Source organism: Chelonoidis abingdonii, chromosome 4 (genome assembly GCF_003597395.2).
Source record: "Chelonoidis abingdonii isolate Lonesome George chromosome 4, CheloAbing_2.0, whole genome shotgun sequence".
In the NCBI taxonomy this organism is placed as follows: Eukaryota; Metazoa; Chordata; order Testudines; family Testudinidae; genus Chelonoidis; species Chelonoidis abingdonii.
Window position 1 is genome coordinate 46,991,000 of NC_133772.1, and position 26,859 is coordinate 47,017,858.

The 26,859-nt window shown below is 41.0% G+C and overlaps 2 protein-coding genes across 2 annotated transcripts in view; both read right to left on the minus strand.

Annotated features, from left to right (window-relative positions):
• Window positions 1-10,674: 10,674 nt before the first annotated feature.
• NCR3LG1 (natural killer cell cytotoxicity receptor 3 ligand 1) lies at window positions 10,675-20,553 on the minus strand. The gene is made up of 5 exons (XM_032799241.2): window positions 20,122-20,553; window positions 16,573-16,926; window positions 15,338-15,664; window positions 14,416-14,526; window positions 10,675-11,508 (listed from the first exon to the last, which is right to left on the minus strand). The coding sequence occupies exons 1-5, from the start codon at window positions 20,282-20,284 to the stop codon at window positions 11,492-11,494; spliced, it is 972 nt and encodes a 323-aa protein (XP_032655132.1). The 5' UTR covers window positions 20,285-20,553; the 3' UTR covers window positions 10,675-11,491.
• An 823-nt stretch (window positions 20,554-21,376) lies between these two features.
• The window catches only part of LOC116835941 (uncharacterized), a 34,276-nt gene continuing 28,793 nt past the window's right edge, over window positions 21,377-26,859 (minus strand). The window contains exon 11 of the mRNA XM_032799237.2: window positions 21,377-23,054. Coding sequence (XP_032655128.1) covers window positions 22,741-23,054 — 314 coding nt within the window. The 3' untranslated portion in view covers window positions 21,377-22,740. The remainder of the gene's footprint in view (window positions 23,055-26,859) is intronic.

The window sequence follows — 26,859 nt, forward strand, 5'->3', positions numbered from 1 at the left end:
AAAGCATCTTGTTTTGTTCATGTTGCAGTGCATTGTGGGAGGGAGTGTGGTTTAGATACTGGGGAATAGGTCGGGGTGGGGATCAGTAATCCTGCGCTCTAGGTCCATCTCACTTACTCATTCATTTGGTGCCTTTGCTGTAGTCACTGATGCCTTAATCCTGCAAGCTGTTCTGCACAGGTGGATTCTGTGTCCACTAGAGCCCTTTGTCATCTTGCTATACGGGTCTGCCCATGTGTTTTTATGGGAATGCTCCTAACACAGAGATCACCAGTGTGTAGAATTTGCCGCCATTAACATATCTGTAAAATGGTGATAACCATCGTGTGGGTGTTTAAACCCCAGTTATCACCATCCTGTCTGAGCACTTGCACACCTCACACAGGTGTTGTGAGGCTTAGCAGTCTGTGAGCTTTTGATGAAAGACGCCCTGTTAGTTGTATTAATATATATACTGTGTCTCCATGCCCCAGCCAGGAGCAGGACCCTAGGGTGCTAAGTGCTGTACACACACATAATGAAAAAATGACCCTGCTCAAATGGGTTTACAAGCAAAGGCTGAGGCAGGAGACAACAGTTGGATATCACAGACAGACAGGGGAGCACAAGGGAATGTTGAGGCAGTCATGTGATCAGTGACTAAGCATCAGTCATAGCGTATCAGCTGCCTAGCCAGAGTCAGGTAGTTTGTGGGGATCACAGCACAGGTGGGTTTTCAAGAGGATATAGTAGCGGCTTTTTTATGAGTTCCCTCTAGAATGAAAACAATTATTAGTAATGTTGGCTTTAGAGGTGGGACAAATGTGGATGAAGCCTCTGTAGTTGTAGGTCCCAACTCTACTAAGGAGTAAATCTGCTGCTTTTCTGACCCTTGCACTGGTGGGCTATAGGTTGCCAAGACAAGCAGGTTCCATGCCAGTTGGGGGGTGGTTGCAGAGAGAGGCCAGAAATCTGAGGGTGATCAGGGAGGAATGTAAAAAGGCAGTTGGAGACCAAGAGGGACGGGCTGAAGGGAGGTGTTCCTGGGCAGCTGGGCTGTGATGACTAAACTAAAGAAGAGAGGAAAGCCTGTCTAGTGGTTAGGGCAATAGCTTGGGACTACTACCATATTCCCTGCTCCTCCACAGATTTCCTGTGTGACCTTGGACAAGTCACTTAGTCATGCAGTGTCTCAGTTCCTCATCTGTGACACTGGAATTTTAATGCTCTTTAACCACACAGGAGTGTCATAAACATAAATACGTTAAAGAGTGTGAAACTCTCAGATACTATGGTAACGGGGGAGGGCGGGGCATAAGCTTGGGCATTCCCTGCACAGCAGATTGCCTGCTTGCAGCTTGTGACTCCCTCTGCTGAAAAACAGCAACATTTAATGTATATAGTGTGAATGAATAACTCACACTAGAAGATGCCTGACTACATGAACTCCAATTTCACTAGCAATGGAAACCAACCTGCTGCGAGGCCCTGAAATTAAAGGTGAGAGTCAATGATTCCCTCTATAGTGCCCCCTTTGTGTATCATCTTCCCTCAGCAGTTAATCCTATAGGGCTGGGAACAACAGGAAGAAAATATGATTTTATGTTTTTAACGGGGTGGAAGATGGAAGCAGTGAAAGCGAGGGGCTCGAGGCTGGAGTGACAGGACTCATGGGAAGAAGAGATTTTTAAATAACTGGCATTTCTCTTCCTCACCCCCTCCTCCCTTGCAGTGCCACACTTGTGTTTCCTCTAAAATTTGCAAGATCAGCACTGATGAGTGGTACTTTCTGCGTTTTCACTTCACACACTGGCTTCCATTCAGTCAGATATAACTGCCCCAATTTGAAAAGTGTAAAAGGCCATGTGCACAGTATACAGAAGCACAACAGGTCTAATACAAAGCTGATGGAAGTCAATAGAAAACTCTCAGACTTCAATGGGCTTTCGATCAGACCCAAAGGGCCTAACCTAACTTCACGCAAATATATAGTCTCATTAAAGTCTGTGGTGCGAAGGAGTTAACCCAAAGACAGAGAAAACTGAGAGGCCAGTCCTCAGTCATTACTCAAGCAAAGCTCCCACTGAGATCAATGAGAGCTTTGCCTGAAAAAAGACTAGGAAAATATTTCAGGCTTTAGGTCTTACAAGATTATGTGAAGTGTTTTCAAAATGTCTGGTGGATGTTTTGTTCCCTGTGTGTAACAAATGACTGTGTGTACTATTTTTGATGTTAGCAACAGGAGAAAGCTACATGATACAAACCTATACACCCTCGCCCGAGCTGTGCTATTAAAAGAGCAGAAGACATTCTTGAAAGCGTCTAGATATCACCAGCTCTTAGCTGTGCTGGGGGTTTATGAGTTGCTGTATGCAGCTCTGGCTTACTGAGACATTTTCAAACCACTCAGAGGCAGAAACATAATAAAGCTTTAAAGAACTGTCCCACATGTGAGTCTGCAATGATAGACTTGGAGGAATTCCCCAAGGCAGAGCACTTGCAGGCTCTCTTTACTCCGTTTCCTGTTTGTCTTCTGACACACCTATTAATACTGAGTTCAGTCAGCAGATTAAAATATCTGCACTTACCCACAGACGGTAACTCTCTGAGGGTGCCATGTTTCCTACCTGCCTCCTTTTCTGCCAAGCAGAAGGGGTCTAGGTGACCCTGCGCTGTAGCCTGCATCCCATCAAAGCTGACCTCTCCACTCCTGCCTCGTGCTTTTCTGGTGTAGGAGAGGAAGGCTGGGGGACCCCCCAACCAGACTTGGCTCTGAGGAAAACTGCACTCTTCCCACATAGCCAGATAGGCTTCCAATGGGACACTCGATGTAGGAAGCAAGGGACACAGACCATTCCTTTCACCTGTTTTTGTCAGCCTAGCTCTCTTACTGAAGCCTGAAGGGACAGCAACTATTGCAAAAACACCAGAAAAAGGGGAAACAGAGCTGAAGGAGACAGTCTCCCCAGAAATCAAATGCAGTCCTGGGACATGACTGGGAAATACATGGACACATTTTTGAGCTGAAGTGTTAGTCAGAAATTTGAACTAAAGTCTGGAATTTTCCCCAGCAAAGTTCTGCAGCAGGAAGGTCTGGCTTAGCTGCCACCCACTGAGGAGGCAGAAAAAACCTGAAGGGAACTATAGGGGGTGGGATATTCCTCCCTGTGGTGTTCAGGAATCACTCTGGGACCAAGTGGCTTGAAAGAGATCTTCTCCATTCCAACTGCCCCTAACAGAATATGGGATGCTGCAGCAGCCTACCCCAACCTTCCTGTCTGGGGAGCTAATCCACTAGAAGGGACAGCTCCAATGCCTAATAAGGTGGTGGTTCTGCCCTCAAGCAGGCTGAAGTACCCATTGTAATGAATCCATGGACCTGAGCACTCAAAATAAATTTTCTAGTAAACACAGATACATTTTCCTAAAATGGTTTGGCAGGGACAGGGCCTGCTGCAGAGAAACACACATAGACTGAGCATTTGGGAAACCCTTGGCCAAATCCCACAGACTGCACCAGCTGCACAAAATTCTCATCCCTCAGTCTACCAGCCATGGTAACATGGCTGGCCTGGTTTCCATGGTACCATTAACTCCCAGGGCTACAGCAGCAGCGTTCTCTGATCTATGATGTAGTGGAGGACATAGGGGGCTACTTAATGTACTTCTGAGCAGAAATATTTTTTATTTACATGGAAATGGACTTGCCTTGGAGGGGGCAAGGTGCTTAGCCCCTTTCCCCTGGAATCTCCCTGCTTTATGATTGCCTAGTGGGCAATGTGACCCTTCCCTTGTCTTGGAGCCTTTCTGAGCATACTCTCTTGATATCTAGCCTTTTAAATCTGGGGTAGCGAGCCAGCTGTGCCCTTAAAAGAGCAATTTGGTCTTCAGCAACTACAGGCTGAAACTCCTCTCACCTTTCCAGCTAGTGAGTATTTAACTCTTCTTGTATGTTGTTTTTTCCTTTTCAGTTTCTCTTTGCCCTGAGAAGCTGGTAAATAATCTCACAGATATGTAAACAAATTGAACAATGGCTTTTGTTTGAGGTCCTGTTCATTTAAGCTAATTACATTTTTAACCCCAAAAGCTACTGGAATGCACACACAACACTGGGATAGGAAGTGGGTGGCTAGTACTCTCAACACCCCTTTGCTGATTTGGAGAATCAGCCCTGGAAGGTTTATTTTCAGGGGGTGGAGATGTCAGTAGCTCTACTGTTGGGTTGGAAACCAGTAGCTTGGAAGACAGGCTGAGTGGGAAGATAGATCCAAAGGCAAAAGGGTAAAGATTGGCAGTAAAGGGGAGATAGTGGGTGTCTAGTAAAGAAATTGAGAGAATCAGCCTGGGGAGTAGCGGCAAGGTTAGCATATTTCCCAGGTGGATTGTAGATGGATAAGGGAATAGGGAGAGGTCAGTGGATTGTGAATTGTCCAGAAAATTGTTTCTCTGAAGTGATAGTTATTTTGATAGGGAAGGTCTGAGGAGAGGGCTGTGGCAAGGAAGGGAAAGCAGCCTCAGCTGGGGGTCATGCCCCAATCAGGCTGAGGCTGGCTTAATGAGGGTCCAGCTGACTCTTATAAGAGGGCTGGGACAGGGAAACTGAGGCCTTGTCTACATGTGAGCATTCCACTGTTACAATGGTCCTAGTTAGTGCATTGTGCTTATGTCTATAGCGCCTGAAAGATATCTTTGTTTAAATTAATCTCTTTAACTCTTAGAGTGTCTCTTCAACAGCGTATAAAAGGTAAAACTGTTCAATTTCACTTCAAAGTCCTGTAGCCTGGGGCTAGAAATTTTAACCAAAATTTAATATTTTACACTCCAAAATATTCTGAAGACCTCATGAGTATTTGTAAGAATCATAGTTGCCATGGTAAGGGTTTTTTTTCTCCATCTCACGTGGTGGTGGTGTTGTCTTTATTTTGCAGACTGTAGAGTAGATTCGTGCAGGAATCATCACTGTGTTTCAGATTATAATATAGCACCATAAATATTTGTATTTTGAAAGGTGTGGGGGGGGGGTTTGTTGTGTGTTTTTGTTTTTTGCTTGAGGTGGCAAAAAACCTAGAGCTGGCCCTGCTTGCACAAAACCAGTCACCTTTTAAATTGAGGGGACAACCATTTCTTATAGTTCTGTTGCAATGGATGACTTCAGTAGTGAACTTTAATGCATGGTCTTCGTGTTCAACTGTAAATGTCACTTGGCTTTCTCTGTGGTACAGATTTTTTCCTGTATCAAGCTGAGGGTCCTGGGTTTTAATTGCAGCCTCAATGAGTTCTTCAAAGACTCTCATCAAGCACACCTGACACTGTGCTGGGTGGTAATCTGTCACCTGGCAAGATAATGTGACAGCCTCCCCACTCTCAGGGATATTGGGCTCACATACCATTTTTGAGGCTTTTGGAGTAAATACTGCAAATAAAGCAACAAATAGGACAAAAATAAAATGATTAGGAAGTGAAAGAGCACAGAAGTAAAAGTAGAGACTTTCCACTATGTTGCTTGCAGTATTGTTGTAGCCATGTTGGTCCCAAGATATTAGAGAGACAAGATGGGTGAGGTAATATCTTTATTGGACCAACTTCTTTAAGAGAAAGAGACATGCTTTTAAGCTACATAGGGTTCTTCTTCGAGTTTGGCATTTTCCAGACTCAACTAGGGATGACATCATGGAGGAGGTCTATTATAAAGTACCAAATCAGAAAGAGGAAGTGGATGAGGCATTTTTAGAACAAATAACAGAAATATCCAGGACACAAGACCTGGTAGTAATGGGAAAGTCTAACTACCCAGACATCTGTTGAGAAAGGTAATACAGCAAAACATAAAATGTCTAATAAATTATTGGGGACAACATCTTTATTTAGTGAGATTAGTCATGACACAATAGATTTCATGATTCTAAGGAAAAGGAGGAGTGACAGCAGCAAATTAAGGACAATGGACTTTTTAAAAAGCAGATTTTAACAAACTCAGAGAAGTGGTCCTCTGGGAAGAAAATCTGAGCAAAATGGATGTTCAGAAGAGCTGCGGTTTCTCAGAGACAATATTAAAGGCAGAACAGCAAACTATCCCAATGTGAAGGAAAGATAGGAAGAATAGTAAGAGAACAATATGGTTCCATCAGGTCTTTAATGACCTGAAAATCAAAAAGGAATCCTACACAAGAAGAACATGGACAAATTGCAAGAAATAAGTACAAAAGAATAGCACAAGCATGTAAATACAAAATCTGAAAGGCTAAGGCACAAAATGAGTTATGCCTAGCAAAAGACACAAAAGTCAATAAGAAAAAGTTCTATAAATACATTGTCCTCTATGATTTCTATATAAATTAGATTTCCATTGTTCCTGATTCCACTATGCTTAATTTACATAGAAGACAGGTAGATAGCTGTGACCTTCCCTCCTGTCTGGGCAGACTGTATGGCCTAATATCAATGAGTATCCATAACTCATATAATTGTGAAATGTATGTATTATTATATAAGGAATTACCCTGTTTGTCATTAGCTTTCAGAAATGACCTCACTCTATATACATGTATAATAAGGTAATATTGTATACAATCAGTTGATTCAGTTGTTTCCCAGGCCAAGCTTCCCTCTCCTGCATGTTTCTCACTTATATTTGGTTCCAAAGACTTCAACTCTCACCCCTTTGTTGAAGGACCTATCTGCCTCAACTCTTAAGAGTTCTATGCCCCTGTGTCTGGCTAGTGATGGATGCCAAAGATGGCTTCTGTCCTTGTTTATATCTTCCAAAGTTCAATTATTTTGTTTAAGGAGGCAGGATGATCTTATACTGTTCTTCCCTTCCTGTGAGGTAAATATAAGTTACGACAGATTAAGAAGAAGGAGTAACACACATTGGAGGTGGTCACTTGAAATGAAGTGAGCAGTTGGGAGTTAGGAAATTATTATGCATAAAGGGTTTGAGTGGGAACACTTACAAAGTTTTCGTTCTACTAAATGAAAATAAATAGCACTTTGTGATTTTAACACACTCAAATTTTCAGCACCCAAGCAGATTCTCTATACAGTTGTGACCCTTAAATTGAGCTTTGCATATGAATTTATTTCCAAGTTCCTCAACTTTAGGACAAAATGTTAATGTACTGGTGCAAAAGAAAAGCCCCTCTAGTCCCTTAGTTTCATCACTAATGAAGGGTTTCTCTGGCACTCATTCATCTTTATACCAAACCGCATCAGTTGTTTCAGGGAAGAAAGAATGAACGATGCAAGTCAAATTTACATGCTCATCTGGTCTTGGCACATGTGTAGAGCACAGCACTGGATCCAACACTGGCACAGCTAGAAAGGAAAACAATCAGATTTGCGCACTTTTTAAAATTTTATGAACAATATATGTCTCAGTCCTATAAAGTGCTGAGTATCTCCTGCCAGAAACCGCATGCTCTCAGCTCTTATGCTGGGGCATCTCTTAAAATGGCAACTGTTGAGGTTCTATAAGGACTGATGCATTTTCCCAAGTTTCATAATTTCACTAAAAGTAAAACATTTTACATTGTGCCAAATGAAATACTGTCCTCAGGTACATCAAAAAGTGAACTTAAAAAAATCAAAATCACTAAGTAAATGTAACAAAGGTCAAATTCTAGCTTCCCACTGATGTATTCTACATGTAGTTGTAAATGAGATTTTCTGATATCTGTTCTGGAAAAATCAAACCCCTTCCCACCAATAAGAATTCCTTTGGATGTCTATCAATATTATACACTTTAATTTAGAACAAAATACTCCCAAGATTATGCTCTGAATCGCAAATCACAACTTACAGATCTGAAAGCTAGCATGGAAAATAGACCGTGACCATGCACTCTGCAGTATGCATTTGAAACGTCCATATGCAATACTTATAAAGAGATGCAGTTTTTTATACTCTGAGGCTCTACTTCTTTCCTATGGCTCTGAACAGAAAGCAAACATTACATACTGGTACCTCTAACTTTGGGCAGAAGATTGCTTCATTGATACACTGAAGCTGCACCCTTATACATCTGTTCTGCTAAGCAGTCAATCCGTTTAAGAAAACTTGACTATCTTCTCAATTCTAGACCTAACCCCTAAATTTCAGAAACAGATGCAAAAGATCATTTAACTGATTCAGAGCTTAGCATCAAGAATGTCAGTGATTGGAGGACAGGTAATTCTGAATCTACATGTAACTCCTGCTGTGTCAACATTGAAAATGTGATGCCCATGACATCAATATCTACCTTAAGCAACTCAAACTTGTACATGTTGTCTTTGACACAGTTGAAAAGTTCTGTGAAATCTGGGCCCAATATACAGTAGTCTCTGGTTCTGAATGAGAGTCGGTACATGTAGATCTTATTCTAGTTAAAGGGGCCACATTAATCACAGTAGTCAATGTTAAAAATCAATTTAAATGTCAAGTTCTGTATTATTAAATAGAAAAGCAAATCTATGTAGGACTTTGCACCTGAATAGTATCAGGCAGTAAAATACTAGATCTGAATGTTATTGAATACTATTGAAGTGGGTGTTCACCCACGAAAGCTCATGCTCCAAAACGTCTGTTAGTCTATAAGGTGCCACAGGATTCTCTGCTGCTTTTAATGAATACTATGTTATTGACACTGTTCTACCAACTATTGTGTAGTATATTCATCTTTAAATTCTGTTATCCTTATGCTGAACTATATCTGATGCAAAATATATGTGTGTGTGTACATTTACGATGTTCAAATAAAACTTTGTATCTCCCCTCAAGGTAAAACAAGGAGTTGGGTCTGTAGGGATGCTACCAATCAGTAGTGAGGTACACTGGCAAAGCTGGAGTGGGAACCTATCTACACCAGTCTGCTTCAAACCATTGCTGCTAAGTCTTCTTGCTCATAAGCATTAAGTTGTACAAAAATGTATGAAAAAATAGGGTTCACCTGCACACATCTACCAAATTAGAGGCATTGTTACCGTAGAGCAAGTGTGGAATTGTGCCCTAACTTACATAACAAAAGGGAGCTGCCAAGTGTGTGTTCTGACCACCACCTGAACCTGTGCCCACTGAAATCAATAGTCAAGCTTCCACTGACTTCAATTGTGTAAGATCAAAACCCAGATCAGGATAGGGGGATGTGTTGCAAAATTCATATCCCTGCATCTCTGAGAAGTAGCAAAAGGGGTGTCACCAGCCATCATTTGCTAATGACAACATACATGCCAGTGATTTGGGTTTTTTCAGAGGTTAAGCATGCCACCAATTCACAGACTATACCCTCTTTAGGGTGGCAGGCCAGTATACTAGCCAGGCATACTTCCTACCATCTGTAATTCCTTTAGACTCTATGTCCATATCAAGTGTACCCTTTGAGTTCTCCATTGCAAGAAGTATGTGATGCTTATGAATACTTAAAAGGACCTGTCATTCTCAAGCATCTATGTTTCTAGGAATTTCAAATGCAAACTAGGGAAGCACTTTGTGACTTTAACATCTTTATACTGGGGAGGCAGCAAACAAGGAGAATGACTAGATGCCGGGGAATTCAGTACTGATATAACAACATAGCCACATAAGCAGGACCTATTATCTTACCACCAGCAACGCTATGTGTTCAGATAAGGATAACTAAAGCCCAGAGATCATTGAGGAAAGGAAGCCTGAGGCAGAGCAAATGGCTCTTACCCTCAGAAAAAAACACCCAGCCTCAATACCCTGAAGCAAAAAAAATACCAAACAAATTACTGCCTGAATTTCCCATCATGCAGTCTTGCACTGTGGCACTAGACTCAATATTCATTTTGAGAAATGTTTTATTGTAATGCTAGCTATGACCCTGTCAACAGGAAATCTGCTGCACTTGCAGAAGCTAAACCAACCCCGTCACATACTGTAAAGCACTCAGCTTACCTATGACCTTCAGTGTTCTTGACTGAACAGCAGGACATTGCTGAAGGGCCTTGTGTGTCACCTCAAGAGAGCGCTCTGCCTTGTCAAGATCATGCACATCTGGAGATACATAAATAGTGCATGGAACTTCGAAAGTGCCATTACCTAGTGACTTCCAGTGTATTTGAAACTGAAAATTCTTTGGCATAGTCAGGACAGCAGCACTTTCCCCATCTCATTTGAGGGCACCCTTTTCACTGTTCCAAGAGCAAATTTTCTCCTTTTGTTCTTGTTGATACTTTTTTAGAAAAAAGGCTACAGTTAAAGGTTTTAGGCAAAAGCCTGAAATCTGGCAATGCAAAAAAGCATGTCCCAAATGCTTCATTTTCGCATTCCCTATGAATGGTGTTATTGTTGGTGATGTGACAGGTTGGACCCCCCTTTTCCGGGATGCCACTTGATGTGTTGGAGTCCTACTGAGCTTGCCCTTTCCACCAGCCTGGGTTTCCTCACCCTGATCTTGCTGTGTCAGGCTCTCAAGCCTTCTCTGGCACACACACAGGTACGGCCACATCAAGCTGCAGACACAGACGGCAGCCAGCTCTGTGTGGGAAGACTCAGCTCAGGGATTAAACCCAGCACTCACATGCACATCCCTTTTGGAGTGAAAACCCAAAATAATATTGTCTTGTGCTGAATAGAGAAATCTGTACCCATAAGCTCATAAAAATCGCCCTCTCCCTCAATGTGGAGAGAGATATGCACAGCTTCTTCCCTCCCCCAGCACACCCACCTCCCAGATATGAATTGCACAATCTGGGTTATGTTATAAACAAGAAATAAGTTTATTAACAACAAAAGGTAAATTTCAAGTGAGTATAAGGGATAGCAAACAGAACAATGCAGATTACTGAGCAAATAAAACCAAACACGGCAAACTAAGCTTAATACACTCAAGACACAGGTTACAAAATGTAATTTCTCGCCCTAAGTGTTATTTTAGGCAAGTTGCAGAGTTTCTGTAGCTTAGAGGTCCAGTTTTTTCTCTCTAAAGACTGGACCCCCTGTCTCCGCCTGGACTCAGCCCTTGCCTTGCCCTCAGCTCAGTTCCTTTGTCTCTTCAGGTACTTTCAGCAGTTTTTCTTCTTGGGCAGGAAGGCAATGGAGAAAAGTCCTTTTTGTCTTACTCCCCAGCCTTAAATAGAATTTACATAAGGTGGGAAGCCTTTCTCTCCAGTGGAAAAGTACCAGCAGTGTCCAAGGTGGTACTTTGTACCAGGTGACATTGTCCAGTTACCTAGTAGTGTCAAAGCAACTATGAAACCAGGTTTATTTGCAATGTCCACAGGAAGGAACTCCCAGAAGATGGGAGATCCATATCTTTAAAGACTCATTGTCTTTTCCTAATGGTCCATCAAGGCTGATTGGTGGGCATCTCCAAGTATAACCATGGTTGTAATTGTTACATAGTTAATATTCCTAACTCCAGATACAGAAATGATACATGCATACAAATTGGATAATCACATTCAGTAAATCATAACCTTTCGAATTATCTTATATGACCCATCTTGCATAAAATATCTTAGTCATGCCATATTCATATCATAGGCATATTTCTATAACAAATATAGAGTGTCACGTCACAGGTGGAGCTGCAAGGAAAAATATGTAAATTAGTTGCTTGATGCACCACATTATGAAGAAAGACAAGTGAAAAAAATTAACTGCAATTTTTCTATCTCTGCTGCATAACATTACACTGTATTTCAATACACTAAACACCTATCAAAATTAATTATATAAGAATGGCCCTACTGGGTCAGACCAAAGGTCCATCTAGCCCAGTATCCTGTCTTCCGACAGTGGCCAGTGTCAGATGCCCCAGAGGGAATGAACAGAACAGGTAATCATCAAGTGAGCCATCCCCTGTCGTTCATTCCCAGCTTCTGGCAAACAGAAGCTAGGGACAGCATTCCTGCCCATTCTGGCTAATAGCCATTGATGGACCTATCCTCCATGAACTTACCTAGTTCTTTTTTGAACGCTGTTGTAGTCTTGGCCTTCACAACATCCTCTGGCAAGAAGTTCCACAGGTTGACTGTGCGTTGTGTGAAGAAATACTTCCTTTTATTTGTTTTAAACCTGCTGCTTATTTTCATTTGGTGACCCCTAGTTCTTGTGTTATGAGAAGTAGTAAACAAACTTCCTTATCTACATTCTCTATATCAGTCATGATTTTATAGATTTTTTTTTTAGATTTTATGGATTTTTTTACCTCAATCATATCTCCTCTTAGCCCTCTCTTTTCCAAGCTGAAAAGTCCCAGTCTTATTAATCTCTCCTTATACGGAAGCCATTCCATACCCTTAATCATTTTTGTTGCCCTTTTCTGAACCTTTTCCAATTCCAATATATCTTTTTTGAGATGGGGCAGCCATACCTGCACACTGTATTCAAGATGTGGGTGTACCATGGATTTAGAGAGGCAACATGATATTTTCTGTCCTATTATCTATCCTTTTCTTAATTATTCCCACCATTCTGTTCAGTTTTTTGACTGCCGCTGTGCATTGAGTGGATGTTTTCAGAGAACTATCCACAATGACTCCAAGATCTCTTTCTTGAGTGGTATTAGCTAATTTAGACCCCATCATTTTATATGTATAGTTGGGATTATACTTTCCAATGCACATTACTTTGCATTTATCGACATTAAATTTCCTCTGCCATTTTGTTGCCCAGTCACCCAGTTTTGAGAGATCCTTTTGCAGCTCTTCGCAGTCTGCCTGGGTCTTAACTATCTTTAGTAATTTCGTATCATCTGCAAATTTTGCCACCTCACGGTTTACCCCTTTTCCTGGATCATTTATGAATATGTTGAATAGGACTGGACCTAGAACAGACCCCTGGGAGACACTACTATTTACCTCTCTCCATTCTGAAAACCGACCGTCTATACCTACCCTTTGTTCCCTAACTTTTAACCAGTTACCAATCCATGAGAGCACCTTCCCTCTTATCCCACAGCAGCTTACTTTGCGTAAGAGCCTTTGGTGAGGGACCTTGTCAAAGGCTTTTTGAAAATCGAAGTACCCTATATCCACTGGATCCCCTTGGTCCACATGCTTGTTGACGCCCTCAAAGAATTCTAGGAGATTGGTAAGGCATGATTTCCCTTTACTAAAACCATGCTGACTCTTCCTCAAGAAATTATGTTCATCTATATGTCTGACAATATTGTCCTTTATTATAGATTCAATCAGTTTGCTCGGTACTGAAGTCAGGCTTACAGGCCTGTAATTGCTGGGATCACTTCTGAAGCCCTTTTTAAAAATTGGCATCACATTAGCTATCTTCTAGTCATCTGGTACAGAAGCTGGTTTAAATGATAGGTTACAGACTACAGTTAGTAGTTCTGCAATTTCACATTTAAGTTCCTTCAGAACTCTTGGGTGAATACCATCCGGTCCTGGTGACTTATTGCTGTTTAATTTATCAATTTGTTCCAAAACCTCCTCTACTGATACCTCAATCTGGGACAATTCCTCAGATCTATCACCTAAAAAGAATGGCTCAGGTTTGGGAATCTCCATTACATCCTCAGCCATGAAGACCAATGCATAGAATTCATTTAGTTTCTCCACAATAGCCTTATCATCCTTGAGTGCTCCTCTAGCACCTCGGTCGTCCAGTGGCCCCACTGGTTGTTTACCAGACTTCCTGCTTCTGATGTACTCAAATGTTATGTACTTATGTTTGTCAATGCTGTCAGATTTTATATTTTAATTTTTTGTACTGATAAACCATCCAGTTGGGTTTCCTTGATTCAAATGCCCCAATTGTTTTTTTCTTCTCCACAGTTCTTGGCAGATAAGTGACTATATGGTCAGTTACTTACAGCCTCTGACTTTTCAGCCTGTTACATTTCTGAATTTCAGCCTGTTACAAATCTTCATGAATTTCTCTCATGAAGGCAGTGGTTTGGGCAGGAGTTACTTCTCCTTTGTGTGTGTGAGAGTCAGTGTTTTTTTTCTGCACAGTTACACTAACAAAAATGGATCACCATACTGTTAAGAGTTACCACTTAAAGTTAGTTCCAGTTACTACTGATGCTCTGTTTGTGTGGAAGAAATTCCTGCTACTAAACCAATAAAAGGCAACTTTAGGAGCAAATCTTTATATGACAGTATATGAAAGCAGAGCATTTCTTACCAAGCATGTCATTGCTCCTGATTGATAGCTATCATGTTCCAGGTTGTTTAAAATGTTCTAGTCACATACAGTATGACCCCAATTTTTCCCAAAGGGCTTCAGAGGCACCTGACGCATTTAGCAAACGTTGTTTTCTTCATAAGCAAGGGAGCAAAAGTGTGCTGTGCACTGCTCTTGGGACGTGACTAACCTTCACTTAATGGGTAAGTGAGTGGATAATGAACATTCTGAGGTTTTGATAATTATTAGTCTGTCACTGGTATTAAGGCTTAGAATTCAAGCATTCACAAGAGCTACTAGTTGCCATTAAGATAGCCTTAGCACAGTGCACTTTTAAAACTACTTACTTTTCTTCAAACACCTACAGTACACGAAAGTACCCAAACTGAGCACAATAATGCAGGCTATTATTGTTCCAATGACTGCTCCAATTATACTGATCAAAGCTGACTTGGGTGCTGTGAATGAAAAAAAATAAAGAAAATTCTGATTCTACGCTTGTTCATGTTAAAAAAAAATAATACATTTTAGTGGACTGCACCTACACTTTCACAGTAAGTGATTAACTGGTTATTTTTCTGGCTGAGTACTGAAAATTGATGTAATAAGAAAGTCAAAGTAGGAGCAAAAACTTCTACTAGCCACTACACTATTAAAGAAATCACAGAATAACTGCCAGGCACATTGTGTTGTATCAAATCACAGCTTCAAAATGCCTTCCCCATAAGTAGACAGCATTAAAGGTATCAAAACGCCCACTTAAAAACTTAAATATTAACAACATTCTATAGAATGAGGATAATAAAATGTAGGGTCAAAACAGCCTTTTGTAAAACACACCTGTGGATCAACTCAATTAGCTCAGAGAGGCCCTAAAATGTGGCATGTCACTCAATCTTGCCAACACAAATATATGGCACTAAAGTGGTGCATCCAGAAAAGCCCTGATATCAAAATGTCAAACGTTTTGAAAAGTTGCCACCAGATTTCAACCCCTTCTTTTCACTGAATTGGCTCTCCTTGGCTCCTCTGCCACTTCTCCCACTCCCTTTCTGGCTGGCATGTCAACAAGCCGACTGTTTTGAATGTCGCTGCATGTCCAGCTCTCCTGCCCTGCTGTCTATCTCAGATGACACCTGGTATCACTGCACTGCTGGGACAGCATAAGGCTGACAAGGTTCAAATTCCTTCAAAAAAGATCTAGCCACATCATTCCGTAACACATGATATATCAAAAGAAAAGAGATAAGACCCTAAGGGAATGGATACCTGTGACAGTTAAGGTGCTATTGAGAAGTAACTCGGCAGGAAATGTTTTGTGACTCACAATACATCTATAGACATTTCCATTATCTTGCAAAGACGGTTGCAGCCTTAGTATGCTAGTGACATTAAATGTGCCATCTTCATTTTCTACAGAGGCTCCTGTGTGGATATTCTCTGCTGCTACACTACTGTCCTGGTTATTCTTTGATATCTCCGTCCACTTAATGTCAACCAAATTTGGATAGAACTTATTGACATCACACGACAGGGTCTTCTCTTTGTTGCTTTCTATTGTAACTTCCTTTGGAGACAGGCTGACTTCTGGTTGAGCTGTATGGAGATAAAGGTTATATTGCTGTCATCATCATCAGGGATATTCTGGCTTTTTAACAGTGTTAATGTACACTGAATACACAGATTACCTAAATATCTGATATGTGCAGTGTTTGATGTTCATTGCAGGAGTGGAGGTTTTTTCTTTGTTTTTGGGTTTGTTTCTTTTTTGCTAATCTAGTCATTTTTTCCCAGAAACAAGATCACAGGAGTGAATATTTGTTAGAAGATAAATAGCATTTATGCTCATTAGAACTTTAGTAGTTTTGTTATTTTCTGCTCTTTGTAAATAAGTATCTACAAAATTAATAGAGTTTTTCAGATTTACAGCATGTTTGGATATTGAAAATGACACTGCAAGCCTGAGGATTAGATAATGAAAACCTTACCTGGCCAAAACCTTAGAAATTATGACAAACAGGCTATTTAGGTCCATATTTTCCCCTGACCTGCAAAAAATTATGGAAGGGGAATATTTAGACTGATACAACTATGGAGAGGTTGCAGGGGGAAATGAACTGCAGTCTCCTCTGTTTGTGGCAAGGAATGTGACAGTGAATAAGGAATAGGGACTGTGCCCTTTTAAAGGCAACTATGATGGAGAGAGAGAAAAAATACCAGGATAAACCCCAAACACATTAGCCTGATGAAAATTGCTAATCCCCATATAAAATCTCCTGCAGAAGGCTGGGCTTACCACACCACCACCATAACTGTTAGCACAGCTTACCCAGGTGCTGTGGCTATTCCACTGATATAATGCAATTCCCACCCCCACCGCCACCCCATCCCCACAAAGGCTCAGGGGGTGAGGAAACTGATACCACTAAGATGGACTCTAATCATCTGCCTTTGGGTCTCCAGGTGATGCAGTATAAAATAAATGGTACAATAAAGTCACTTACCAACTACCTCTAAAATAGCTGTTCCATGAGCATCAGAAGGGGCGACAATAACATAGCACCTATATATTCCTGCTTCCTTAAACTGTATCTGTGGTAGTGAGAGTGCAGCATTTCCTCTTTTCAGGTCACTGTCAGACATACTGGCCCCATTTCTATGGGAAATATGTGCTCCAGCATGAAATGTGAATACTTTTTCTTCTTGGTCTGCCTTTGGAGTCTTAAGATACCAGGTAACTCCCACATTCTTGATATCCAGTTCTGCTGTATTGAACCCAGAAATCTTGCATGGTATGGAGATGTTATCATTCAGTGACACAATCAGGGGGGTGCTTCCCATCAACACTTGAAGAGTTTCTTCAAAAATAGAAAATGTATATTTGGAGCAATATATCCTAAAGGCAATGTTCCTTTGAAAGAGTTATTATTGGCTAAATGATCATGCAGTTTTGTAGTAGCCTGTTTCCGCACCCATAACCCTTTATAACCTCTCTCTATGGTAGTCGAATGAAAGCTTTCTTTCCTAAATTGATGATGGGTTTATGAATAACAATCTTTGCTTTTATTTGAATGAAATAATAGAGATAACACAGGCTAGTTGGGTGGCCCTGGCTCTTGGGAACAACAATGCAGGAGGAACTTTAGCAGTGCATACACTGCATATTATATGTAATACACTGGAGCTTTGTGGTAGAACTACAGCAGCATGTGATGAGGGAAAAAAATATCTATTCTATCTATCTGGCCATCCCATGTATATATATGCACCCCATTGCCATAATAGCTGAGCACCTCAGACTCCTTTATGCATTTTATCCTCACAGCATCCTTGTGAGGTAGGGAAGTGCTATTATCCCCATTTCACACATGGGGATATGATGCACAGAGAGACTGAATGAGACAAGCAGGAAGGGAGCAGAGAGAATTTAACACAGGTGAGTTCCAGACTAGTGCCCTAAGTCCAGAGTCACTTGTCCATCTCCTTTGAAGGAAAAACTGCCCTGCTGGCTCCCCATCACTGCAAGGGAGAGGGGCACAACATCACCAATTTCTTTTGCCTTCCCTTTGAGGGGAAAGACAAATGAATAATTAATACCAATAGATTATTACAAGAAGTCTATATTTGGAAATGACTCAGAATTTCACTGGGTGTTTCAAAATATCCAGGAAACAACTCCAGGATCCCCATAATGATCTAAATCTTTGGCAAATCTAAATGATAACAGTAATAGAAATGGCACTGTATGCATGTTTTTTCGCTTAGCTGCCTATGTGTCTGCTTGGGGACACTGTCTCCATTCAGGTACATTTCTGCTCTTGTCTCTATTTTCCATTTGCTGTGTTCCATACACACAGGATGGGGTAATCATGCATCTTAACCCAATAATGATGAGAACTGTGACCTCAGCCTCTCAAATTTGTGGGCTCCCTCTAAGTCTTGTGCATTCACGCATGAATTAAAGTTATTGATTTTTCAACTTTCTAAACTCAGACTCATACTGCTCACATACCAGGAGCTTCAGGAATCCTTGTATAACACTCCATCAGGTGGAGAGATGACATGAGATGGCATGTGCTGAGGCTGAGGAAGATTACCAGGGGATAGAGTGGAGGTTGTATCACTTCCTTACTGTACTCATTGCATTGACAAGACCTGTATGGACCATAGGAGGTCTGATGGTGGTCTCAAGAATTTAATTGTTACTGCAGAGTCCTGAAGCAGTGGGAAACCTACCCACCATATCTATGCAGCCAAATTGGGCTCTACAGTTATGGAGGCAACTTCAGCAGATATGGAAGGGGAAACTCCGCCCTAATTGGTCACCAAATAATTCATCCTCACCCACCCCCAGGGACAGAATTCATGATTCCTGAAGTGGTGGGGAGGCACTGCATACTCATAGTGACATGATGTGTGTGGTGGTGGTGGGTTGGTTTCTTCTCTCTTCCCACTGCCGCCAGAGGAACTTTAGAAGGGCTGTGCTCCCCTTATGTAGCACTTTCAGCTGATAGCACTGAAATTGGCAACCAGGGAAGGTAATAAGGTCAGATGGACAATTAAAAGGGCATTGAAAAACAAAAGAAAAAGAAAAATCTTTCAGAACACAGGAATCCTCCATCCACCTTTCCATAGCAGTGGCTATGGGATCCTGCTGGCCAAGTCAGGGAGAGGCACTGGGTTATTGTGAGTTGATCTGAGAAGTAAGGATTTAGGTGACCTCCTTTTCGTCTCTCAAACAATTCTCCAACTTGCTTCTGTGAAGACGAGGTGAGGCGCTTCCACACTGAACCAACTGTTCTGAGGATCAATCTGCCCAATTCATGGCCAGTTTATGTGGCAGTGAGGAGGGATTACCCCTATCCACTGTTACTGAATAACCAGCCCTGAGGGTTTGGTCCACCAGGAATACCTGGCATAGTACTTCCCTTTTACATCTCTATATTTAGTGGCTGTCTAGCCTGAGAGACTACAACCCATCTGTGGCTTAAAAATAGTTCAGCTGAGAGTTTCTCAGCTCTAACTCTTAAGGTTTTGCACAATAGGACGTCTCTTAGATATGAAATCATTCCCTGGGGTAGAATATTTATGCCATGCTATTGGCACTATGTTTAGGTTTGCTCGCATATTACAGTTTGGAGTGAAGCTTTATACAGAAAATGTGTCAAATTAGCCCTTCTGCTGTCAAAGGCCGTGTGCACTTTTTGCTGCCAATGAGAGGAGACTGTGAAACTGTTCTGAAGGAGCGGGTATGTGCCATTTTCTGACCCCAGGTGATATTTCTGGGCTAAAGGCAGCCACCCCATAGCCCCACCCTCTTGCAGTTTGCTAATGCTCCTTGAATAAGAAAGGAAGGAAGGGGTCCAGAAATAAAGCTGTGTCAGGGAATGGCATGTGCCAGCTACTTCGGAACAGCCCAATAGTAATAAGGATGAGTACCTTGGCGTGCCAAAGATTTTCTCACAGCTACTCAAAGCTGATTCCTTATTCCAGGAGCATTTGCAAAATGGAAAATTGGGTGGGGGTGATATATCACAGCATGTTGCACAGAGGTAAAGCTTCAGGTCAGGGAGTGGCATGTGCCATCTACCTCAGAACAGATTAATAGTTGCAGGCATGTGTCAAATTATTTGGCAGTTATACACCCTCATTAATTATTGCAAGTGAGAGACCATTACTCCATGTAGGATTGGGGGTCTTGCTGGAATATCTATTGTTACAACATACAAGAACATTTAGTCGAGTGAAATTTCTAAAACTATAAGCCGGCAGCAATGACTTTTGATGGCCTTTGGAATAAAGGCCTGGGACTAAGGAACCAGCTTCAGCCTTGGGACGCCAGAAGTGTCACCCCTGCCCCCCAGACACATCCCCATCCACTCCATCTCCGGACGAGTATTCGGGGGTGGGGGAGGACCAGGACCCTGGGCTGGGAGAATCCGCAGGCTCAGGAGGACCCCAGTGACCCTGCCCCTATATCCCCTTTGCCAAGGGGCAGCCGAAGTTGGACCCGATCCTCCCCAGCCTTATGGGACCCGCGATCCCTCCTTTACCTGCAGGCTGGAGCGCGCCGCTGAGACACAGGAGCAGCCGGAGCAGCCGGCAGGCCCGCCCGGCAGAGCCCGCTCCCCACTCCATTCTCTGAGGTAGGGCTGGGGGCTTCGCTGGCCCGGGTCGTGGCAGTGACGGGGCTGAGCGGTTCCCCTTCATTTTCATCCCTCGGACACGTGCCCCAATAAGGCAGCGCCCCGGGCGGGGCTCGGAGCCATCAGGTGGCTGCTGTGACTATCTAGGGCAGTGATCGAGCTGCAGGCACTGTGCAGCCACCCACAGGTCAGTGCCCCTCGGGCAGCGCCTGGGAAATGTACCTAACTGGTCCAGGCTCTCCGGACTATCGGGGGGCTAATCCCCACTCCGCAGATCGGGAACTGACCCACAAAGACTGGCACCCTCGTCTCTGTGTTTAGGGACTGTGGCTCAGCGCCTGGGCTGACATAGCAGGTATGTGCTGGACTATTACTTGCAGCAGGGGGCGTTACGAATAGATTTGCAGCCTTAATTCTGGATTTCTAGCTGTTGGGAGTTTACATCACAGACTCTCACCGCCTCATCTGAACGTCCTTTTTTTTTTTTTTTTTAATTTTGTTTGATTAACTGGCCTCCTTCATCAGAGAGCAATATGCAAGTTATTTCACTTAAGTGATCCCCACGTTCTCACACTCCACATTCACAGGCAGAATTTGGTAAAAACAAAACAAACAAATAACACCAGCCATCTGGTTCTGAGTTCCAATTTTACCCTCTTACAAATGAATCTGTACAAAGTATGACTGAGGCAACATTGTCCCACAAACACTGCACTGGACATTCGTAATTTTTATAAGTGACCAACTCTCTTCCCCACTCCATTCCATCAAAAATCCCTGCCTTAAAAGATTGTAAAATCAATGTTTACATCTGTTGGAAATCTCAGAACTCTTACCCAAGCCAAGGTGCATTCAGTTATTACCATGCCAGGCAGTTGGAGGAAGACAGGAGCATCAAGGATTCCATTTCATTCTCCCCAAAAAGCACCATGTTTATTACTCATGTTGGTAGCAAAAAGTATGTGCAGTGTTATTTGTTGCCAGACAAATGAAAGTCAATTGCATTTTTTTAAAAGGCATGTGTAACATTTTAAGCAACATTGGGCATGCTAAATTTATGTTCTGTCACTTAAATTTGAAATCAGATTGTTGTGTTGATTTGCATGATCATTTGGTATTGATTTATCCTGATTGAATGATGCTTTTTCTTAGAAAACAAGTCTAGCATATAGCAGGCTGTTTTAATTTAGGGGGTTGCAAAGAATACAATAATTTTCTGATATGTTAACATTTTTAAAACACAAATGCTATCATCATTTAAAGAAAGGCTCTAACAATGATTATTAATATTAAGTGGAATTGAATAATGCAAGACCAGGCAGCAATATTTGTGACAAAAAACAAAAGTTCCATGAAGATGTCTATTTAGGTTATAGTGCTTAATGTCTTAATGAACTACATTTAGGAATTCATTTAATCTACATGTTGTATTGTGTGGATCCAACCATTTCAAGTGCAATATGCAATGTATGCTTTTCAATACATTAAAACTCCTCTACAGATAAGATCTGAAAACTTTCAGACATTAGTCTGAGTTACTGACAAATCATCTGCTGAGCCAGTATGTTTTAAAAATTAAAGTTAGCAAAGACATGGTCACAGGCAAAGCAAACTGCCATTGACTGTTGCCCTGATGGCAGGAGTCCTAGCGGGCTGCACAAGTCAAGGGTGAGTGGCCAACTTACAAAACTGAACTGCCACCACTAACTGTGTGTCTGAACTGTGGAAGATGGAACTGCAGAATACATGAGGTGTACAAAATACAATATACAAAATCTTTAAAAAGACTGATTTCCAATCTTGCTCACCCGTTAAATTCAGGACAGAAATCAATGAAAGTAGTGTGTGCTCGGCACCATTAAAAATCAAGTCACAAACACATTACCAGAGTTCCTTAACTTCTTCAAATATAGTATCAACACCTTCTCTATTTTAAGACAATATAAAGGAATATTTTCAAGAATTTGTGGAAGTTTACACCTCTCTTTCTGGGTAATTTACATCATACATTGAAAGTATCTTTATGCTGGAATGAACATAGAAGTAGTTGCCCTTCAGTTATAGCCAAGAGATTTCCTTCAAATTCACTCCCACACTATGTTTCCCTATTGCTACAATAAAAACCTTCCAAGATATTAATAAAGTTTAAAAAATATTTCATAATTTTTCCAAGTCTTGGTGAATATGCATTTTAATTAAAGATTCATTCTGCTGGTGTTAAAACCATTTTCCTTTGTTCTTTTATCATAGGATAATTACAGTCTCTGACCAAGAAATCAAAGTTAAAAATACTTGAGATGGGGAAAAAGGGGTCTAGACAACTTCAGTCCTGCAGAAGAACTTGGGTCCCAAAACAGTCCATATTTTCTCAAACCCTGGTTCTCCTGAGTAGCGTATTTGTATATGTTGATAAAGTTTTAATTCCTGAAAGATGCTTTTTTTTAAAATGAGGTAACTGTTCACGGAACCCTTGAAGCACTGAAATGGAGTTGCTGTTTGATGGCTATATTCTTCATTGAAGGGAAATTATGCAAGTTTTAAAATATATGAATTCTCAAAGGAGTCCTCTTCGGTAGAAACCTCACATCTGATCTTGCATTCTTTGTCCTGTTCTTCAGGTTTAAAAGTTACAGAAGTAATAAAACCAAACTCATCTTCACAGTCTGTGTTCTCTATTCCATCTTCAATGGGGTATTTTCCCTTAAACCAAGAAACATAGGTACTCTCTGTAGTCCATCCACGTACAAAACAGCAAAGTGTCACAGCCTCACGAGCCTTTGGGTTGCTAGTAATACACTCTATCTTCAGGGTGTTAATCTCTTGATTGATGGGTCTAGGGCCTAAAGAGAGAGACAATTGTCAGAAAAAGAGGATCACAAATAACAGCCTCAGCATCAGGGCCATTTCATTAATCAGCTGCATTCTGCTGTTAGTTATATATTTTCTATTTACATGTCACTGATATCTTTTATGATTATATTGATGTGATAGAGTGTGGACCCCATCACCTTTAAAATGTCAAAAAAGCCTAATGTAATATGGGTGCAAGAAACATGGCTAATAAGTAAACTTGTGTTCAATCTACCAGCTAGTAGAGCAGCTGGAAAATTCATAAAGATGGAATGGGACAAGCTTACTTCCCTACACTTACTGAGTACCAAGGCTGAGAAAATGTCAAAAACACAAGAGGAGTTCCTAACTGGAATTTTCCAAAAGCTGAGTAGGGCTTTTTCAAGAATAAATATGATGCGAATTTATGCATAAATGGTACATGTGATAACCTAGAAGAATTCAATAACTTAATAAAAGGAATTACAGCAGCAGCTGATCTGGCCATCTATAAAACATCAAATTGCCCCAGACTTAGAAATCTGGATCCCTGGTGGAACAAGGATTGCAAATTAGAATGAACAATAACAACCTTATGAATTGTAAATGATGTAAGGTGGTGGCACAAAGAATTATCAAAAACACAAAAAAAGAAAGCTGGAGAAAATTCTGTGAGGAAACTGAACAAAGAGTCAAAGCCTTCAAAAATATATAAGCAAATTCAAAGAACCAATGGACTTAAAAATAAAAGTACACGTATACCTGGTCTTACTGAAAACAGTGAAAGTGAGGTTTCCAACGTTGGAAAAGCAGGCATTTTAGCAAAAACATTCTAAAAGAACAGTAGTGATATGAATTAAAACAACAAGTTTCCTGAAAAAGGAGGTTTATTGAGCATACCTGTGAACTATTAAATGGCTAGAGAGAATATACTGGTGATGTGTTAAACAAAAATTTAAGTGCACAGGAGCTTATTGCAATCATTAGAAAAAGGAAAAACACAACTACAGGTAAAGATAATATACGTAAATGCTTCAATCCTTGCCAGAAGGGAGATGAAAGAGTCTATTGTGGTTATATAGTGATGTCTGAGGAAAAAGGACTGCTGCCAATAGAGCGATTGGTGATATCAGTTAGAAAATCAGGTAAGGTACATACCAGATCTGATGCCTATTGTTGGCCTATTGCCTTCACGCCATGTGTGAGGAGAATCATGGACAAAATGAAACGTGTAAGACTAGTGGGATACTAGAAGAAAAATGATGTAACTGAGGTACAAAGTGGTTTCAAAAAAGGAAGATGGACAGTAGAACATATAGTGAGACAAGAAACAGAGGCACCAAAAAAGCATAAGGGCTAAGACCTTTACGATAACTGTCTTCCTGGACACTGAACAAGCATATGACATGCTAGAGAGGGAAGACCTCCTATATAAACTAGTCAAAACTAGAATAAAAGGGAGAATGTTTTGGAGATAAGAGACCTCTTAAGTGACAGAACTAGACAAGTGTCAGAGGGGTAGCCGTGTTAGTCTGGAATTGTAGGCTGGATCACACATGAGCTTTCGTGGGTGAATACCCACTTCGTCAGAAAGCTCATGCTCCAATACGTCTGTTAGTCTATAAGGTGCCACAGGACTCTTTGCTGTTTTTACAGAACTATACAAGTCAAACTGGGAAGAGCGTTATCAAAAACCTACAAGCTTACAAATGGAACTCCATGAGGGTGTATTATCAGCCCTGCCTTGTTTTCCATTATAATAAATGACCTTCCAGAAATTGTGCAGACAGGAATAGGTATTTTCCTTTTCACAGATGACTGTGCTATATGGACTAACCAAAAATACTTTAAGTAGCATGGAAAAGACAAATGTAGCACTCCAGAGAATTTCCAAGTGGGGAAATGATTGAGGAGTTAAATGCTCACTTGCACAAACAAAAGGAATGCTTTTAACCAGGGAGAAAATCTAGGAAAATTGGACTTATTTCTTTATCATGAAAAAATTCAGACAGTTCACAAGTTTATGTGCGTAGGAGAAGTGTTTTGATATATATTAACTTGGACAGGTCACATAGATAATAAAAAGCAAGATGAACTTACTTAAAAGTGTAGCTGAAAACAAATGAGGTGCAAATAAGACGATACTGATGATGGTCTATAAAGCATCGATAAGACTAGTTTAGACTATGGAGCCCAAGCTTTTGGTTCAGTCACAAAAACAACGCTTGGGCCTGGAGCAATTCCAGGTTTCTAGGTTCTGAGACTGGCATGTGGGACAACGATAACACCAGTGTGTGTGCTGCAAATAGCCACTGGAGAAGTACTTATAAATCTAATGATGAAACTATTAGATCAAACCTTTTGGGCAAAAGGGAATAATGAAAAGAGAGGTAAACAACAGATTTATGAGGATTGCTGAGAGTTCAGTAGACAAAATGATATAGATTACCAGAGACTTCCTCATACTATCAGGGTCAAGAATGGGTAAAGAAGATATGTAAAAAAGAAAAATTGAGAGAACTAAAAAATGTTAGCCATGGGAAATCAAATTACAGTTGAACAGTTATTCCACCATTTGTAGATTTGGAGCTATATGAAAAAAAACAAGGGAAGGGGAAAAAAAATTATGATCAATGAAATTTCTGAATTTATTTATGAAAAATGGGGCCAGCTTTGCCAAGTCTATACAGATGGATCAAAAGATGACAGCACTGGTAGAGTGGGAACAGGCTTGTCTGTTCCTAGTCTTTGAATCCAGCAATCAAAAAGGCTATCAAATTAGGTGACCATTCTGATGGCTGAAGAAATGGGGATAAGGTTGGTACTAACCTGGATAAAAGATGTGCAATAAGCTATAGCTGTAATTTTATCTGATTCCTTGTCAGGCACAATGACAATCAGAACAGGGACTTTGGAAAGCAGAAATGACATAATCCATGAAATAATGTTCCTAACTACGGAAATAATGCAAGCAAGTAACAACAGCATGGAACCCGGTGCATATCAGAAGGCCTGGAAATGAGATGGCTGACAAAACAGCAAAACATGCTCTAAAAAATTAGGAGATATTGAGATACCCTTAAGTAGACAAGAATTTAAAAGTGTGGCCGGAGAGGAGCTTGCAAAGGAATGGCAAGAACTATGGACCAAGAAAACAGAAAGACAAAGGTTCTATGATATATGCTCAAAAATCAAAGATAATACTATACTCCACAGTCACGACAGAAAAAGTGAAGTACAGATGCTCCCCAGGTTACGCAAATCCAATTCACGCAAATCTTCACTTACGGAAAGAGTTCTGTAAGCTAGAAATAGAAGGGTTTTGGTTTTTGTTTGGGTTTTTTTTTTTTTGCGTAATTGTCGAGTATATGTTTCTGACTTATGCAAAATTTGAGTTATGCAAGGCGTTCCGTAACGGAACGCTTGCATAAGTCAGGGAGCATCTGTAGTCATTTTTAGAATGTTAGCAGGTCATTGTGCCTTAAATGATAAGTTAAACTTATTAACAAGACATAGACAGGCTGTGTAATCTGTACAAAACCACAGAAACTGTTGATCATGTTCTACGGAAAAAAAGTTTCTTTTTGAAACATTGAGTCTGCTTAGAATTAAAGATTTTTCTAAAGGGACTAGTGAGAATGTTAGGGAAATGGAATAGTACAAAAGAAAACCCAAAACACCCTGGCTATGTTTCCTTAAAGAAACTAAACTGAGTGACTGGATGGTGGGGGAGGAGGAGGGAACTTGACTAAAAACAAATGAAGAAAGAGGCGGTCATAGTCTTGTACGATGAGGTTGCTGCACCAAAAAACAAGG

Bases quoted from the DNA above. Each gene is read 5' to 3' on its own strand.
- NCR3LG1 (XM_032799241.2), bottom strand. From the start codon at position 20,284: ATGAAAATGAAGGGGAACCGCTCAGCCCCGTCACTGCCACGACCCGGG. The intron at 16,927-20,121 runs GTAAAGGAGGGA...CTATTTTTGAAG, and splicing joins CGGCGCGCTCCAGCCTGCAG to AAACTCTTCAAGTGTTGATG. The intron at 14,527-15,337 runs GTATCCATTCCC...TTTCATTCACAG, and splicing joins TAGCACCTTAACTGTCACAG to CACCCAAGTCAGCTTTGATC.